The sequence below is a fragment of the Cervus elaphus genome, chromosome 22 (assembly GCF_910594005.1).
Source record: "Cervus elaphus chromosome 22, mCerEla1.1, whole genome shotgun sequence".
NCBI classification, from domain to species: Eukaryota; Metazoa; Chordata; class Mammalia; order Artiodactyla; family Cervidae; genus Cervus; species Cervus elaphus.
The window spans coordinates 55,150,753-55,170,948 of NC_057836.1; the positions used below are offsets into that span (position 1 = coordinate 55,150,753).

General features: G+C 35.3%; 1 protein-coding gene across 20 annotated transcripts in view; it reads left to right on the plus strand.

Moving 5' to 3' along the window:
* Nucleotides 1-20,196, plus strand: part of ANKS1B (ankyrin repeat and sterile alpha motif domain containing 1B) — a 1,073,060-nt gene that overhangs the window by 165,226 nt on the left and 887,638 nt on the right. For all 20 annotated transcript variants that reach the window (XM_043881060.1, XM_043881066.1, XM_043881055.1 and 17 more), the window contains exons 5-8: nucleotides 1,242-1,317; nucleotides 3,301-3,402; nucleotides 6,427-6,540; nucleotides 11,702-11,868. In XM_043881060.1, coding sequence (XP_043736995.1) covers nucleotides 1,242-1,317; nucleotides 3,301-3,402; nucleotides 6,427-6,540; nucleotides 11,702-11,868 — 459 coding nt within the window. The remainder of the gene's footprint in view (nucleotides 1-1,241; nucleotides 1,318-3,300; nucleotides 3,403-6,426; nucleotides 6,541-11,701; nucleotides 11,869-20,196) is intronic.

Below are 20,196 nucleotides of genomic sequence, written 5' to 3' on the forward strand. Positions count from 1 at the left end.
ATAAGTGCTATGATGAGGAAGATTAGATTGATGTGGAACACACAGGGAAAGTACTGCACTTTAGGGGCAAGCAATACTTCCTGAGTGAAATTATATTTAAACTAAGATTTGATATGTAGTGTAGGTCTGTGGTTCTCAATTGTACTCCCTAGACCCTTGTTATTGGGGCCTCCCATGTGGCGCTAGAGTTAAAGAACCTGCCTGCCAAAGCAGGAGATGTAAGCTGTGGGTTTATCTCTGGGTCGGGAAGATCCCCTGGAAGAGGGCATGGCACCCCACACCAGTATTCTTACCTGCAGAATCCCATGAACACAGGAGCCTGGAAGGCTACAGTCCATAGGGTCGCACAGAGTTGGAAACAACTGAAGCGACATAACACGCACACACGCATCCCAGGTGACTGAGCCAGAGCTCATGGTGGTGCCCAGAAATCTGGTCAGCAAGCTCTCTAGGTGACTCTGACTCAGGCTGAAGATTGAGAACTGGTGGTATAGGTGATGGAGAGGTAAAGAGGACTAGGAGTTCTATCCTACCAGGCAGAGGGACCAGCTTTTGAGATTCTTGGGGAAGAAAACAAGGGAATGATACTGATGAAATATTTAGTATGCTTGGAGCATGAATAAGGTACAGAAGGTCTGGGGAGAGTTGGGATAGACAAGAGAGGATATGGAAAGGAAAGGAAGGAGAATATTTTCTAGGTTTTTTAAGCCACATTAAATTGTTGTGATTTTATTTGCCATTAATATTTATTTATACATCTGTCTCCTCTGATAGAATGTAAATGTACAAGAGTCAGGATCATATTTCCATACCTCAGAACACCCCTTAACTATTCTTGGTGTAAAGCTGGTATTTAATTAATGCATGTTGAATTGCATGAGCTCACTGGATAGTCACAAAAGCCTCGTGAGGGAGGCATTACTACTCTTATATCTGAGAACGACTGAGGGTGAAAGAAGATGAGTGATTTATAAACATGACAAGGTCAAATGGCTACACAAAGCACAGATATTTCACAAACTCAAGCTTTTGGATTTTGTTTTTAGAATCTTCTTTATTCCACACTCCTCTTCTGTCAGGGAGTGCTAAGATTACAAACAATATGTATGAATGCATCAGTTCAGTTCAGTTCAGTCACTCAGTCGTGTCCGATTCTTTGCGACCCCATGAATGCATAAAAGGATATAATTTTTTTAACCTTAGCTTTCCTAATCTTTTTCCTTCTTCTTCTTTTTTTCTAGACAGAAAAAGGGAGTGCACTCCATGAAGCAGCTTTGTTTGGAAAAGTGGATGTTGTGCGAGTTCTGTTAGAAACAGGTAACTATAATAATTCTCCATGGAGCTTATCTTGCCAAAAACTATCTGTACTCCAGAAGTGGACAAAGGAAAATGACGCAATCCACCCCACCCCACATTACCCTTTTTACTTCACTCTAAATTGTATGTATGTAGAACCATGTAGAATTGAGTCTCAGTGTTAAGGAAAAAAACTGATATAAATGTTCATCTTCCTTTTCAATAGCTTCTTTAATCAAAAGCTTTTTAGAAGTGATCATTTTCTGTTTTTAAATCATATTGAAATATATTAGAGAAACTACCAAAAGAGGGAGAAAATCTCTGCCTTCTATAGGAAGGAGGAATTGATCCATGTGAAGCTGTGACAATTGCTTGATTTATTAAATAATATACAATTTTCCCTAGGTTTTTATATTGTTAACAGTGGTAAACAGAAATTAGAGTTCCCTATCCTTAAGGTGAATTTTCCTTCTAGTTAATTCATCATTAAAGTGGATTAAAGTGAAAGTCACTCAGTCGTGTCCCACTCTTTGTGACGCCATGGACTACACAGTTTATGGAATTCTCCAGGCCAGAATACTGAAGTGGGTAGCCTTTTTCTTCTCAGGGGATCTTCCCAACCCAGGGATGGAACCCAGGTCTCCTTCATTGCAGGCAGATTCTTTACCAGCTGAGCCACAAAGGAAGCTCAAGAATACTGGAGTGGGTAGCCTATCCCTTCTCCAGGGGATTTCCCTGACCCAGGAATCGAACCAGGGTCTTCTGCATTGCAGGCAGATTCTTTACCAACTGAGATATGAGGGAAGCCCAGTTAATTCATCAGCTGAGTAGCTGCTGTTGGTAAGCTTCAGTGATTTAAAGGGAACCTTTTAGAGGGAAGACTCTGAAGGAACAACAAAGTAGGCTTGTTTGTCTCCATATGTGTATTGTGAGTGAAGTAAAATTGAAACCGAGGTCAGATTTATTTTTTAAGATCAAAAGGTATAGATTCAAATTCATGCTTGTGAACAATATGTATGAGTCTTCTATGTTGTAAACTATATTTGACGTGTTTATTTTCCTCAGTAAAAATGTTAAAAGTATTAGCAGACTGTTGCATTGTGATTGTTCTTAGGCAAAGTTGAAATTTCATGTATATGTAACTTTGATATGTAATGCAGTGATATAATAAATGAGGTAATCAATTAAATGTGTGCTGGTAACACATTTCCATGCAAATTTAAGCAAATATTTAATAATTTTATTATAATGAATAACTTTTGAGGCCAGATCCTGAAAACTGGCTTTTGTTTGCAATTAGAAATTTGGGAAGTTTATAGAGATTTTTGCTATTTGCTACATTAAACTCTTTACCATAAATATTTTTGGAATTAAAAGGATTCCAAAGGTATTTCAGTTACACACATTAGGAAATGTTCTCATCAGGTGTTTGATGAGTATTGCTGATATTGAATATAATCTTGTATAAATAAATGTGGAATATTTGACTTAGTATTTGGACAATAATTAAAAATAGTCCTACTTTTTCAACTTCTGTGAATGCTAAAGTATTCTAAGACTGCTGTTATATTGCTTACATGGTACATTATTGTTATTTTGATCATACATTAAAGAATATATAAATTACATGACTTTTATACTTTAGGAATTTACATTCTAATATTTTTCAACTTGATAGTCTACAATTTAGTTAAGTAGTTATAACCTAAAATAGCTGTAATCTGAAAAGTTAATGTTTGAGTCAGTGTTAATTCATTATCAAATGAAGAGCTAATTCATTATCAAAAATGTTCCAAATCTTTGGAATCAGTAGACTTCCGTCTTCTTTCTTACTAAAATCGTGTGTGTGTGTGTGTGTGTGTGTGTGTAGGGCTTAAGTAAAAAAAAAAAACTGCCTTAAGTGCTTTGTTTGTGTACTTTTGAAATTAGTGCCTTTATTTGTTGACAGCATCTTCTGGTGATACTCCACTGTGTACATCTAGTGGGTTTTTCTTTTTCTTTCAGGAATTGATGCCAACATAAAAGATAGCTTAGGTAGAACTGTCTTAGACATTTTGAAAGAACATCCATCTCAGAAATCTCTCCAGATTGCAACTCTCTTACAAGGTAAATAGTATTGAATGATGGATGAGTTTGCCTTACAGTTAAGATTAAATTAAAACTGTCCTAGTTTTCTCTTGAGTTTCGAGTTAACATTTACTTTTGAATGAAGTTACTATTTGCATTTTTTTCTGGTAGACTTAAACTAAAGAATAATGAATACCTTTTAATGTTTTATTTGTTTTTCAACTGTTAAAATATTTTTTTCACTCACTTGATATTAAAAAGTATTTTTAATTAAACCCTTGTAATAAATATATAGTTATGAACTTGAAGGTATTAGGGCTATAAAGTGGTGATGCTGAGGTATTATCTTACATTTGAATAATGGATTTTCTATTATTTTGCCTGATTTCTATAACTGTGAGGTAGATCAATCAAATATTATTATTCTTCTTTTTGCACATGAGGGAAATTGAAGCTCCAGGAAGCTAAGTGATTTGCTCAAACATATATCCTATTCCAAGTGGTAGAATTGGTATATAAATGCTGAGTTAACAACAACAAAATTGTCCTTCGTTGAAAGAATACAGATTATTTGCTACCAAATCCAGTAATACAAGATAATTCAGTCTTGCCAGCCTATGGGTTAATAAATATCATTTGAGTATATCTATAGTTAGTTTCGGTTATTAAAATAGATCTACTTAAGGTTTGACCACCATCTGGGTACCATTGCTTCATTTGCAGGATGCATAGTTCCTCATCTGACTTTCTCTTTTTGCTCGGTGGTCAGGCCTGACGTGCAGTGTGTTCCCTTAAACATGCGGATATTTTTCTTTGCTTTGCTTTTAGCTCCTACACTGCTCAGTGCGGATTACCCCACAGTCATTATAGATTGGCTGCAAGTGTAACAAAGGGCAGTGGGGTGGGTCTCATAGGATATCAGCTGAGACGCTGAAGAGCAGCTTTGTCTTTCAGGAAGACAGATGAATTAAAACCAAGTCGGGCAGGAGACATGTAGATACAGGAGTCAACAAAGACCAAAGAGGGAAAGAACGGACTCATTACAGGAGGTCATGATGTTCTTTTCTCTCTTTATTTTCCAAAACCTCTCAGGAAACTTCAACCTCTACACTTTTCTTATTAATAAAGAAGTTAATTGCTAGTCAAGTGCTATAGAGATAAATCAGAGAAGAATACAAGTATGATTCTTCATACTAATTCAAATTAAAATCAAGTTGAATGAAAGCTGAAAAATAAAAGAGTGGTATGCAACCTTTAAATCAGTTTTTGCCCTCTAGGCACTTTGTATTTCATTTTTGATTTTTGCCTCTAACTGAAGTTAAAATAAACTGAGACTTGTGCTTAATATATGTTTTGGGAGAAGCAAATAAATGCTGTCCACTGAAAAGGGGGCATGACATAATTACAGACACTTTTAACACATTGAATTGGTTTAACTTAGATGAAAATGTTATTATACAGGTGTTCTCTTAAATAGTCATGATTTGTTCATTAGGTATGTAAATTTGTGATAGAGTATTTGCTACTTCTTTGAGTTTTTATAGTTATTGTCAAATTTTAGAATGTGAACACATTATATTCTCTGCATTCCTGATGTTCAATCACTGGCACATTTACTATCTTATGAAAAAGTTTGTCATTGCAGTAAATACAATTTATAGTAGGTAAAATTACTGCCTGGGCCAAAAATTGTAATGATAGAATGCCATATGTTGCTTTCTTTTCCTAGCAGAATTTGCTTAGTAGAATTGCTCTTAGGTAGAAACTATTTGGATAACATGAAGACACAGGTGGTTGGCATGAAAGCACAAAGTGTCTTAACTGAATTTTAAGGAAAAAAGGGGTGCCTTCTGAACAAAGAAACAGAAGTAAAAGATACCTTTGGGGAGGAGTCTATTGACTTAATCCCTTAGAGGCTACAAACTGTGATGAATGCCTTTTGGGCGATAGCAGATATAACTTGTTTAGATCACATACTTTTGGCTCATGCTGTGTTTCTGTAAAATTGAATTAGCTTTAAGCACTTAAAAATCTAGGATTTCAGATAACACTCCAGGGTTTGATTTCTCAAAAAATGCAAGCTTTCATTTTGCTTCGTGGCTGAACTTTAGATGGTGCATCTGTTCTCTGGTTTACCAGGCTCTGCAGGCTTTCTGTTTTTTTCTGTATCATTGAGATTAAATGTTAGTTGACATATATCCTTGCATTCAGATGCTGTTTTCTTTATGATTGAGAGAAAAGTGAGATGTTTCTTATATCTATCTATGTTTGCTACTTACTATCTGAATAAACATGGCCAAGTTAATAATCCTTCCCCTTTGGTTTTCATCTTTAAAGCTGAGATAATAATAGTGCCTGTGTCATAGTTTTGTGAAGATCAAATGAGTTAATTTATATCAAATACTTAAAACAGTGCTGAGTGTATAGAAAGCAATATTTAAGTTTTATTATTACTATGTCCTCATCAAAGTTGGAAAAATGAGTGAGGTGCTGAGTGCAGAACACTGCTTCAAGAATAATGCAAAAAACATTTTTTGTTGTTGTTGAACTAAAGTTCAATATGCAATTATGTTTATCTCACAAGATGTAACACCATTGCAAATTAAGCTTATCCCACTTCATTTATTTATGTTACCTGACTGGTTGTTTTATACATCTAAATTTTATATCCCTGCTTATGGACATGGTCTATTCAAAGCATCAGAGAGTTTTAAACCTACAGATAGAATATATTTAAGGAAACCAAGGATGTTATTGTATCTTCAACCGGTACATATATTTTTAAGGAAAGAATGTGACAAAAGTTTACTTTTCATGAAAAGGATTCACGAGTCTCTCTTGAAATATTTTTTTTTTTTTGAAATATTTTTTTTTGTTTTAATTAAAAAGCTTTAAATTAATAGTTCATCATGAAGATCTTTCAGTTTGGTTTTTTGAAGTTTTTTTTGAAAAACTTAGGATATGAAGAAATAACTGAAAAAGTAACCATCAAAGTAAAACCAAGTTAAGGTTTTTTAACATATATGAATTCAAGTATGTAATTTCAAAAACTTATATACACAGAATATTTAGAAGGCGTGGGAAGACCAACAGTCCTTGAAGAACACATACAGGAAGATATGACACAAGAAACACGTATTTCATCTCCTGTTGAATCTCCTTCCCAGAAGACCAAAAGTGAGTAGCTAATTGTAAAACCCTTGAGATGATATTAGACTGTTATGTACAATTTTATGCTGTATGTACAAAAGGGCTCAAACTTGTGAAAATTTAAGGTCTAATAAGTTATATCTTATGCTCTATATTTTATCCATTATTCAGTCAGTATTTATTGAGCTCCTGCTGTTTGTCAGACACTATTCTTAGTCCTGAGATATAGTGGTGATCAAGGGAAATAGCAATCCCTGCTGACATGAAGCTTACATGGAGTGGATATTTCACAGTTGACTTTTACCCCCTAAAATATGTTTTTAAGGTAGACTAAAAAACATATCAAATTGCCAACATCCGCTGGATCATCAAAAAAGCAAGAGAGTTCCAGAAAAACATGTATTTCTGCATTATTGACTATGCCAAAGCCTTTGACTGTGTGGATCACAATACACTGTGGAAAATTCTGAAAGAGATGGGAATACCAGACCACCTGACATGCCTCTTGAGAAACCTATATGCAGGTCAGGAAGCAACAGTTAGAACTGAACATGGAACAATAGACTGGTTCCAAATAGGAAAAGGAGTATGTCAAGGCTGTATACTGTCACCCTGCCTATTTAACTTCTATGCAGAGTACATCATGAGAAATGCTGGGCTGGAGGAAGCACAAGCTGGAATCAAGATTGCCAGGAGAAATATCAATAACCTCGGATATGCAGATGACACCACCCTTATGGCAGAAAGTGAAGAAGAACTAAAGAGCCTCTTGATGAAAGTGAAAGAGGAAAGTGAAAAATTTGGCTTAAAACTCAACATTCAGAAAACTAAGATCATGGCATCTGGTCCCATCACTTCATGGGAAATAGATGGGGAAACAGTGGAAACAGGTCAGACTTTATTTTTTGGTGCTCCAAGATCACTGCAGATGGTGATTACAGCCATGAAATTAAAAGACACTTACTCCTTGGAAGGAAAGTTATGACCAACCTAGACAGCATATTAAAAAGCAGAGACATTACTTTGACAACAAAGGTCTGTCTAGTCAAGGCTATGGTTTATCCAGTAGTCATGTATGGATGTGAGAGTTGGACTATAAAGAAAGCTGAGCGCCGAAGAACTGATGCTTTTGAACTGTGGTGTTGGAGAAGACTCTTGAGAGTCCCTTGGACTGCAAGGAGATCCAACTAGTCAATCCTAAAGGAGATCAGTCCTGGGTGTTCATTGGAAGGACTGATGCTGAAGCTGAAACTCCAATAGTTTGGCCACCTGATGCAAAGAACTAACTCATTTGGAAAGACCCTGATGCTGGGAAAGATTGAGGGCGGGAGGAGAAGGGACAACAGAAGATGAGATGGCTGGATGGCATCACCGACTCAATAGACATGAGTTTGAGTAAACTCCAGAAGTTGGTGATGGACAGGGAGGCCTGGCGTGCTGTTCATGGGGTCGCAAAGAGTCAGACATGACTGAGCGACTGAACTGAACTGAACTGAAAAAACATATATCTTGAATGTAGCTGCTGTTTTTTTGTTTTGTTTTGTTTTAGAATAAATCATTGGGGTGAAGTTGCTTTCTGAGAATAATTAGAAAAAAATGAGTATTTGTGTGTAACCTATGAAATATTCATGTCCATAGTTGATGCATATTATATATCTGTTCCTTCTGTTATCCCTTTATTAGTTATATAATTATTTGTTTAAATATGTTCTACTATTTGTTTTTGTTGAACCTAGAAAGTAGAATCCCAGCACTATTTCAATTTTTTTAATGTTGAATGAATTCTGTCAGTAAAGTATAATGCCCACAAATACTTGGGTTGATGTCCCCAACCCCCAGAATCTAATACCTGGTGATACGATGTGGAACTGATATAATAGTAATAAAGTGCACAATAAGTGTGATGTGCTTGAATAATCCCAAAACCATCCCCCCAACGCTGACTGTGGGAAAATTGCCTTCCACACAACCAGTCCCTGGTGCCAAAAATGTTTGGGACCACTGTTCTAAAAGACTATTGAAATTCAATGCTATTATAAGTGAAGTTTTAGGAATTGTAATTCCAAATGCTTTTATGTACTACATTTATGTAAACCTTCAGTACTTATTTTCATCTTGATAAAGAATAAAAATAGACAAAATTGGAATTTCTTTTTGTCTTTTAATATTATTGTACTAATTATGGTTTCAGCTCAGTTCAGTTCACTCACTCAGTCATGTCCAACTCTTTGTGACCCCGTGGACCACAGCGCCCCAGGCTTCCCTGTCCATCACCAACTCCCGGAGTTTGGTTGGTCATAACTTTTCTTCCAAGGAGCAAGTGCTGTTTATTTTCATGGCTGCAGTCTCCATCTGCAGTGATTTTGGAGCCCCCCAAAATAAAGTCTGTCACTGTTTCCACTGATCCTCATCTCTTTCCCATGAAGTGATGGGACCAGATGCCATGATCTTAGTTTTCTGAATGTTGAGTTTTAAGCCAAATTTTTCACTCTCCTCTTTCACTTTCATCAAGAGGCTCTTTAGTTCTTCTTCACTTTCTGCCATAAGGGTGGTGTCATCTGCATATCTGAGGTTATTGATATTTCTCCTGGCAATCTTGATTCCAGCTTGTGGTTCCTCCAGCCCAGCATTTCTCATGATGTACTCTGCATAGAAGTTAAATAGGCAGGGTGACAATATACAGCCTTGACATACTCCTTTTCCTATTTGGAACCAGTCTATTGTTCCATGTTCAGTTCTAACTGTTGCTTCCTGACCTGCATATAGGTTTCTCAAGAGGCATGTCAGGTGGTCTGGTATTCCCATCTCTTTCAGAATTTTCCACAGTGTATTGTGATCCACACAGTCAAAGGCTTTGGCATAGTCAATAATGCAGAAATACATGTTTTTCTGGAACTCTCTTGCTTTCTTGATGATCCAGCAGATGTTGGCAATTTGATCTCTGGTTCCTCTGCCTTTTCTAAAACCAGCTTGAACATCTGGAAGTTCACAGTTCATGTATTGCTGAAACCTGATTTGGAGAATTATGAGCATTACCTTATTAGTGTGTGAGATGAGTGCAATTGTGTGGTAGTTTGAGCATTCTTTGGCATTTCCTTTCTTTGGGATTGGAATGAAAACTGACCTTTTCCAGTCCTGAGGCCACTTCTGAGTTTTCCAAATTTGCTGGCATACTGAATGCAGCACTTTCACAGCATCATCTTTTAGGATTTGAAGTAGCTCGACTGGAATTCTATCACCTCTACATTGTTCATAATGATGCTTTCTAAGGCCCACTTGACTTCACATTCCAGGATGTCTGGCTCTAGGTGAGTGATCACACCATTGTGATTATCTGGGTGTGAAGATCTTTTTTGTATGGTTCTTCTGTGTATTCTTGCCACCTCTTCTTAATATCTTCTGCTTGTGTTAGGTCCATACCATTTCTGTCCTTCCTTGAACCCATCTTTGCATGAAATATTCCCTTGGTAGCTCTAATTTTCTTGAAGAGATCTCTAGTCTTTCCCATTCTATTGTTTTCCTCTATTTCTTTGCACTGATCACTGAGGAAGGCTTTCTTATCTCTCCTTGTTATATTTTAGAACTCTGCATTCAAATGAATATATCTTTCCTTTTCTCCTTTGCTTTTGGCTTCTCTTTTTTTCACAGCTATTTGCAAGTCCTCCTCAGACAGCCATTTTGCTTTTTTGCATTTCTTTTTCTTGGTGATGGTCTTGATCCCTGTCTCCGGTACAATGTCCATAGTTCATCAGGCACTCTGTCTATCAGATCTAGTCCCTTAAATCTACTTCTCACTTCTACTGTATAATTGTAAGGGATTTGATTTAGGGTCATACCTGAATGGTCTAGTGGTTTTCCCCACTTCCTTCAATTTCAGTCTGTATTTGGCAATAAGGAGTTCATGATCTGAGCCACAGTCAGTTCCCAGTCTTGTTTTTGCTGACTGTGTAGAGCTTCTCCATTTTTGGCTGCAGAGAGTATAATCAGTCTGATTTCGGTGTCGACCATCTGGTGATGTCCATGTGTAGAGTCTTCTCTTGTGTTGTTGGAAGAGGGTGTGACCAGTGCGTTCTCTTGGCAAAACTCTATTAGCCTTTGCCCTGCTTCTTTCAAGGCCAAATTTGCCTTTTACTCCAGGTGTTTCCTGACTACTTTTGCATTCCAGTCCCCTATAATGAAAAGGACATCTCTTTTGGGTGTTAGTTCCAAAAGGTCTTGTAGGTCTTCATAGAACCCTTCAACTTCTTCTTCAGCGTTACTGGTCAGAGCATAAACTTGGATTACTGTGATATTGAATGGTTTGCCTTGGAAATGAATGAACAGAGATCATTCTGTCGTTTTTGAGATTGCATTCAAGTACTGCATTTTGGATTCTTTTGTTGACTATGATGCCTAGTCCATTTCTTCTAAGGGATTCTTGCCCATGGTATTAGATATAATGGTCATCTGAAATTCACCCATTTCAGTCTATTTTAGTTAACCGTTTCCTAAAATGTCAACGTTCACTCTTGCCATCTCCTGTTTGACCACTTCCAATTTGCCTTGATTCATGGACCTAACATTCCAGGTTCCTATGCAATATTGCTCTTTATAGCATCAGACCTTGCTTCTATCACCAGTCATATCCACAACTGGGTGTTGTTTTTGCTTTGGCTCCATCCCTTCATTCTTTCTGGAGTTATTTCTCCACTGATGTCCAGTAGCATTTTGGGCACCTACCGACCTGGGGAGTTCATCTTTCAGTGTCCTATCATTTTGCCTTTTCATACTGTTCATGGGGTTCTCAAGGCAGGAATATTGAAGTGGTTTGCCATTCCCTTCTCCAGTGGACCACATTCTGTCAGACCTCTTCCCCATGACCTGTCTATCTTGGTGGCCCTACACGGCATGGCTTAGTTTCATTGAGTTAGACAAAATGTGGTCCATGTGATTAGACTGGTTAGTTGTCTGTGATTGTGGTTTCAGTCTGTCTGCACTCTGATGCCCTCTCTGCTGCCTACTGTCTTACTGGGGTTTCTCTTACCTTGGATGTGTTAGTATCTTACTTTCAGCAAAATAAACTTTCTGATAATTTTGTTTGCCGTGTTTTGAGTTCTAGCACTATACTGGTTATATTTTTATCATTTAGCATGAAGTTTTAGCAGTATTCTTTTTCGAAACTTCTGAAAAATATACTCTCTTCTTATAGGTGAAACTGTGACTGGCGAATTATCGAAACTCTTGGATGAAATAAAGCTCTGTCAAGAAAAGGATTATTCTTTTGAAGATTTGTGCCACACAATATCAGACCACTACTTAGATAATTTGAGCAAGATTTCAGAGGAAGAACTTGGGAAAAATGGAAGCCAGAGTGTAGTAAGTAAGGGGGGAAAGAAGACCATATGTCTGTCTTTGCCAATTCATTATGTACCTGAATGCCATTGGATTTATGTGTTATCTTACCTTTAGCTTTAGCCAGGGTCAAATGTCAGGCTCCCCTTTGCGCTTCCCTGATATTTTCTGGTGTTCATTCTCACTGCATGTGTAGGGAAGAAATGCTTTGATAAGTTACTTATGGTTTGTGATGATCTCACCACTGTTAGACCCTTGTAACATATAAATTCATAGTCCCTTTGATTATGTTCTTTTAGTTTTATTGGGCATAATGACAGTGGTTCCAAAGAAAGAAGAAAACCTTCCTTTTTTCTTTTTTCCCTGTTTTCTCTGTCATCTGGGTTTAACACCATCTTGAAGAAGAAAGACATAGCCAAGCCATGAGTGTGTACTTCCCGCCCAGTTTGTAAATCATAGTGGGAGAGAGTCATTGTGGATAGTTTGACCTGAATATTTTCATAATCTTACACAAATCCCAGTAGTTTGCATGCAAACTGTAAGCTCAGAATCTGAATCATGAGTAAGAGATTCTTGCTTAGTTGAATTTTTATATTGATACAATAGCAAGAAAAACTATAGAGAATCAGTCAGTTTAAAGTCAAGATTTTTATATCTGTCTTTAGTCCTATAGAAGGATTTATAGGATGCATTGGTATTAAAGGAAATGCATTACTATGATATGAAACCTTTTATCACTTTTAGTACTTAATTTTTTCTATAGAAATATTATACTTTCTTCAAAAACCGGTAATAGAGTAGATTGTGTTAAGTATGTCATTTTATTTATGAAAGCTAAAAAATGTTTGCCAAGTATACTGACTGTTATGAGAACATTTACTTCATTTAGTTGCTTACTGTTACATAAAGTGACACTTTCCCAGGGTAGTATTTGCTAGTCTAGGTCCAAGGCCAGTCATAGCTTCTAGGCCTTTTTTTTTTTTTTTCTTTTACTGTGTTTCGTAAAACATCACGTTATTGGCTCCAATAAAAGCTCTTTATGAGTAATTATGATTAACTGTATGTATAATGAAGTAAATACTTGTAAGTTTTCCCAAATGATATTTTTATAGTAATGAAATATTTACTGTACTAACTTTAATGTTAGGGCAAGACTCCTTGTTTTTTTTAAAAAAAACTACAATAGGCCTATACTAACTCAAATTACAAACCAGTTACATTTCCACATTACCTTGAAAGTTGATTAGAAATTAAGACATATTTATCCTACATAAGCAATACCTAGTGTTTAGGTCCATTCCTAAAGATATCTCTAAAGTGGCTACTTCTGGTCTTCTGTTTCTCAACCCACAAATTTTTCTGAAAGACCTGATATTCTAGACCAGTGGTTTCTAAACTTTGTTATGTACCAGTAGTAAACAAATTTTGAGCAAACATCCCAAATGTATTTATTTATAATTTTTAAAAATATATGCTATAAATTATGGGGCATATACTACAAGAGAAATTCGAGTGAGGATGATAAAGTGTAAAATGGATGATCTAATTTTTTTCTTTTATTCAGTTGGTATCTTGTGCACCCTAGGGTCTGCATGCTCTGCTTGGAGACCATAATTCAAACTTATATTTTTTGAGTAGCGATGGCAAGGGCTTTTGGCATTGAGAAGGTGACATAATTTTTTTTGTAAGTCAAAGACTGTTTTTTTGTTAAAAAAAAAAAAAGACTGTGACAGTACTAAGGGAGAAATTAATGCTTCTAAGTTGAAGTTAAGCTCAAAATTCAAGCTTATGTGTCCATAAAAGTGATCACTCTTTGTTCCTGTAATGAAACTTTATACTGTGTTCTTTGAAAATATTATCATATGAAAATATTAAAGGTTACATGAAGCAGAAAAGCAGAGGGTACACATGAGTAAGAGCAAATAGTTCTATTTATCTGGAATAATAAAGTTCATAAATGGGGACAATGGAGATAAGATTAGAAGATAGAATGAGTTCAGGCCATGGATGATTTTGAATGTCAGGCTGAGAATTTTGGTATTTATTTTTGTAGGAAATGAGAAAAATCTGAAGGATTTTAGATGCATAAAATGCATTATTAAAAGTTGACTTTCAGTAGTTGAATCTGATAGAAACTTGTTATTGAATGTTTAAAAAGCAATGCAGTTTATTTAACTCTTCTCTATAGCCTTTGTTGTATTTGAGTTAATTCCTGTTTTGTTGAATGTGTTTCTATTTATCAAGAATATTTTTCCAAGTTTTTAAAATGAATTATACTCTCAAGTTATACAAAAAATTTAACTGAGTACTTATAGATCATTTAATATAAATGGCCATGACAGTGTTGTGAGCTGTAGCACTTATAATGGCAATAATGAGATGTGGTTTCTAACTTCGAGGAGTTCAGAATTTCTGCTCCAAGAAGTCTTAAATCACTGTGTGTAGACAAGAATAATATAAAAAACAAATAAATATTATAAGAATTGACATTTATTAAGTGCTCGCTATTTGATGTTTTAATGTTTTATATTACTGAAGCCACCTAATCTATACAGTAATCCTAATAATGGAGTTACAGATTTGGGACATGACTCAGCTGGTAAGTGACAGATCTAGGATTCAAACTCAGAGCCAATGTCATTAATTCCCAGCTATATTTCTTATAATAAATTACCCTGTAGCCAAAGGAAATTTTTTTAAGGAAGAGATTAATGATTTATAGGTATTCATTGACGTCTTCATGGAGGTAGGGAGAAATTAAATCGCAGTCTGGAGGAAGGGGAAATAATCTCTGCACTTGGAATGGAATGAATGAATGGGAGAGAATTTCAGTCTGCAGAAACATAATGTGCAAAAGCCCAAAGGTGCAGCCTAGCATTTAAAATGAGGATAATTTACCATGAGAGTTTGTTTTGAAAAGTAGTGGAGAGTGAAGCTGGATAAGTCATAATAATTTTTAACATTGACATAACACTTTATATAAATTGATTTAATCCTCACACTAACCCTATGAGATAGGTAGTATTACTCCTCCCATTTTATAGATAAGAAAAATGGAGGCACAGAGAACTTGTATGACCTTCCTAAGTTTACACAGTAAATACCAGCGCCAGTCCGGTATTTACTGGATCTGGACGAAGGCAGTCTTACCACTCAACTATTTTGTTACAGAACAGGGCAGATAATTAGATTGGGAAGCTAGTCAGAAGTTTAATATTGATGCTGAGGAGAATAACTCTTAAGTATGGGAGTCCATTCATGAAGGTGACATTTTTAAAAGTTAGAAGTGGTACCTCGATGTCAGATGTTCTGGGGAGAGACTCAGACAGTGATTCTTAGCAATGGTTCTACATTAGACTTATCTAGAAAGCTTCAAGAAATGGAGAGACCCTCAGGTACCATGGCAGAACAATTGAAACAGAATTGTTTTGGGTGATTCTGAACATTGTTGTTTAAAAAGCTTATACTAACTTGTATATTATTGGCCTAGAGGACCAAAACTCTGCTAGGACCTTACTGAAGTAATCCAGGCCTCAGATAATGAGTCTGAACTGAGGTCTTGCTAAAACCACAGAATTATGGAATTTTAGATCTAAATAAATCTGACTTCTGGTGCCCAGCCTAATTCTACTGTGCAGTGTAAGAGCTCTCTTGAAGTAGGGAGGTTTCAGTTCATCATTAAGGAAAACTCAAGCTGTAGTTCAGCCATAGTTGTAAGTTGCAATTATTTCTATATTATAATGGAATGTTAAATGTGGAAAACACTTTTGTTTATTATTCACATTACTGGCTGAAGGACAGGCCTTTGAGTTCAGTTAAAATTTAAGTTTATATGATATGAAACATTCAACTTATTTGTTGTCATATGACAGATAATTCCAGAAGTAATTTAGAAGAAATCAAAGTAAAGGAAAATCTGTTGTGTAGCATTTATGTTATTAATAAATATATTTTACATATTAATGACTTGGCTTGAATTTTTTAGGTATTTTAACTATTTGTCATTTTAACTTTTATTGCCTTTTTTATCCAATAGAGGGCACTCTAATTCAGTAATTTAAAATATAAAATCAGCCATCTTATGCAAGAACTTTTATTTTTGGAGTATTTGGTTTTATTAAAATATTAGCCTTAAGATGGTAGTTTGAAAAATTTTACTAAAATAAGTGAATTAGGAATTAAACTTACAATGATTGAATGTATTTGATAGAAGGTTTTATGTTTAATGTGAAGGGAAGCTCAAGTAAAAATTGCATTTTATCTTCCATAACTTTTAATTCAAAAGTCAGTCTGTTTTAATTTCTTTTATAATATGCAAATGGAATCATTTTCTAAGTTGGATTAAGATATTATATAATCTAGAATGTAAATTTTGAAAAAATATAAATGTCTTTACATTCTTTACCAACCCCTGAAAACTTAGATTTTTGAAAGAATATAAAATTATCTGAAAAACATTTTCTAGTCACTTCATTTGTTTTCCCAAGTCATGTATCAGCTTTCCCTCTGTGTGTAAACAATGTACACACTTTTTAAATGTGAACATACCGTGCCTTAGAGAAATTTGATGATAGCATAAAGGTCTTGAGAGCAAATTTCAGAATTTAGGTTTCAGGAAATAATTTTTTAAGATATAAATTTAAAAAGGCATTATTGTCTTACCATCCCATGTATCTAAGAAATAAATAAGAAGCATCAGGGATGAAATACGTATTTTTTTCTCCTGAGGGGAAACCTAGACACTTTAGCAGCAACTAAGGGTTATTATTTGAATGGAGTTGTGTTGGCAAGTTTTGTGCAATTTAACTCTATGTATATTTCTTTTATATTATTTCACTTTTATATTTCTCTCATATTATTTCACACCCTGGCTTTTTTCTCCCCCTAATTGTTAATTATTCTTGCTGATTATGATGTGAATCATAGTATTGTATCATGTGCACATTTTGAAATGTGTTTGGCAGTAAGATATCTCTTAATCCTAAGAGCATTCTCTTAAGGTATCCAAGGCAGCAAACTTCCTTCCTAATTAAACTTCTATATATTTGAATTTCATGAAGTTTTGTGATCACTCTGCAGATATAACATCAGCCAATCTTTGTTTTGCTATTTCCATTCTCTGTGATTTCTCTATAATATCTAACTTGAATTTAATCTTCCTAACAGAAAACTCAGCTATTATGATTTCCCTGAGAAGCTATACTTTTTTCTCATGAGTTAACTGTAGTGTTTTGTTGAAAATTTGATAATAATTCAACATTCTTCTAACCTTGCTCTCCAGATAATGATGAAGTTAATTTTTGACAACTCTCAGCCGCTTGTCACATTGACTTCATTCATTTGCCATAACGCACCTGATTTGTAATTCTTTTTCATGCTGTGCATTTGAGAATTCTTGATCCTGTTTTGGAGTAAAGGCTTTGGACAGCCTGCCATTGTAAAGGAATCCCATTTTGCTTCCTAATGCCAAAGGAAATCATTCTAGAGCCTGAGCTTAAAGAGACATGTCAGTGGCGATAATCACTTATCTTTGTGTTCCAGGAAATGTTTTTCACCTTGAAGAGCAATTAATTCTAATGGAGTATTGAACTAGTAACCAAAAAAAAGAAAAAAAAATTACTGAAATCACTCATGCTTCTAATGTATTTTATCATGGGACCATTTGAGACATGACTACTGAATATTGGGATCAATTCAGCCTCTAACAGATGACGAATTAGATTCTCTACAATACAATCAAAGTCAATAACAGTAGATGGAAAATATTCTGTGTGGCCTGCTTTAATCTCAGGCTTAGAATTTTAAAATTGTCTGGTATTATTTTAATTTGCTCTTGCCAGAATTTTTATTTCTACCATCTATGCTTTTTAAAGTGTAAATATTTCGGTTGTTTAGTTTCACAACAGTTCCATCTAGTTGATAGCTACCAGTTTATTCTACCAAATAGTTAATAATGAGAAACAAAATCTTAATTTGGAGAAAGAATGAGGTAGTCAAGACAGTAAATTTGACAGGGAATGAAAAAGTTCTAAAATGAACCAGGATAATGAACCAGTGAGAAGTGTATATTAATAAAAGTGGAAATAGCTTGCCCCTAAAATAAATGAGACAAACATTGATTATGTTATATCTTTTCCTGTAATCATCTGTTGTATGTTACTGAAGTAAATCTATTCTAGTTTTGAAGAAGATTTTCTTTTTACCCTATAATCTTGCTTTTACTTAGCATGGTGTAACTTCCCGAAACATTTAAAGATCTTTATTGTCATAATTATTCTCATCAGCTTCACTAATTTACTGGGTCCTCACATTAAGGAATTATACTAATTTCTTCAATAACATGTATTTGTAACTTAGAGTAACATTATGGGCTTCCCTTGTGGCTCAGCTGGTAAAGAATCCGCTTGCAATGCGGGAGACCTGGGTTCAATCCCTGGATTGGGAAGATCCCCTAGAGAAGGGAAAGGCTACCCACTCCAGTGTTCTGGCCTGGAGAATTCCATGGAAATAACATGTATTTGTAACTTAGAGTAACATTATAGTGTAGAGGACAGGAACTTTGAACTGAAAGAGACTTGTGTTTGAATCTCAGTTCTACTCCTTAGATAAATCATCCTGATCTCCAGATTTCTCATCTGTAGCACAGTATTTCTAAAAAGTCTTTCTGACCTCTGCTTTTGAATCAGAATGTCTGGAGGTGGATTTTTGCAATAAACTCCTTAGGTGATTCTTGTGCTCTTTGTGAACTGCCCTGGAACATTGTTTATTTTTTAAATTAAAAACAAAATTTTTAGAGCATTTTTAAACATTGACTTCTTTCAGTCAACTAACTCAGTCCATTTTCTTCTTCCTTACATGGATCTATGGATCTCAGATTTCAATGATCTGACTTTAATTTGCTTTTGCTTTCTATTTCTGTTCCTGTGAATGCAAATATCATTCGTTATCAAGGCAAAATGATTTATCATTTCAGTTCAGTTCAGTCGCTCAGTCATGTCCAACTCCTTACGACCCCATGGACTGCAGCACACCAGGCTTCCCTGTCCATCACCAACTCCTGGAGCCTACTCAAACTCATGTCCATTGTATTGGTGATGCCATCCAACCATATCATCCTCTGTCATCACCTTCTCCTCTCACCTTCAATCTCCCAGCATCAGGATCTTTTCAAATGAGTCTGTTCTTCACATCAGGTGGCCAAAGTATTGGAGTTTCATCTTCAGCATCAGTCCTTCCAATGAATATTCAGAATTGATTTCTTTTAGGATGGACTGGTTGTATCTCTTTGCTGTCCAAGGGACTCTCAAGTCTTCTCTAACACCACAGTTTGAAAGATTTACCATTAAGTTTTGCTTTTTCTGTTTCTGTGAAAAATGTCTTTGGAATTTTGATAGATATTGCGTTGAAGCTATAGATAGGTTGGGGATAGTATGAAACCTCTATCAGTATTAATTCTTCTGATCCATGAACAGAGAATGTCTTTCCATATGTTTGTGTCTTCATTTTCATTTAAGTGGTATAGTTTTCAGTGTATAGGTCTTTCACCTCCTTGGTTAAATTTATACCTAAGTATTGCGTTGTTTTTGATATTGTACTGAAAGGGTTGTTTTCTTTATTTATTGTTCAGATGTCTTGTTAGTATATAGAAATGTGGATGATTTTTATATGTTGGTTTTGTATCCTGCAACTTAATTTGTTGATTAGTGCTAAGGTTTTTGGTGGATTTCATTGGAATCTGAGAGCCACAGATGGAGGTGGAGTCTTTAGGATTTTCCACATATGAGATCATATTGTCTGCAGACAAAGACAGTTTTGCTCTTTTTCTGATTTGTATGCCTTTTATTTATTTTTCTTGCATGATTACTCTGGCTGGTACTTATAGCACTATGTTAAATAGGAGTGATGAAAGTAGGCACCCTCTTGTCTTGTCTTAGAGGAAAAGTTTTCAGCCTTTCACCACTGAGTATGATGTTAGCCATGGGCTTGTCATATGTCGTCTTTATTATGTTGAGATATGTTCTTTCTGTACCCAATTTGTTGAGCGTTTTTATCATGAAAAGATGTTGAATTTTGTCAAAAGCTTTTTCTGCTTCTATTGAGATGATCATATGATTTTTATCTTTCATTCTATGCAGCTTAACTTTTAATAATTATTTTAAACTTGAAATTAAGTAAAAATGATGTTAAGGTACCATATAAGGTATAAAGTGGTATTCAAAAGAGTATATTATCATCCTTACCATCCTTTTATTTTTAGTTCTTCAAATTCATTCACTGCTGCTTACTTGTTCCTAAAATTGTATCTTCTTTGTTACAACCCAAATTTGGTCTGCTCCTCCCTAACCACCTTAT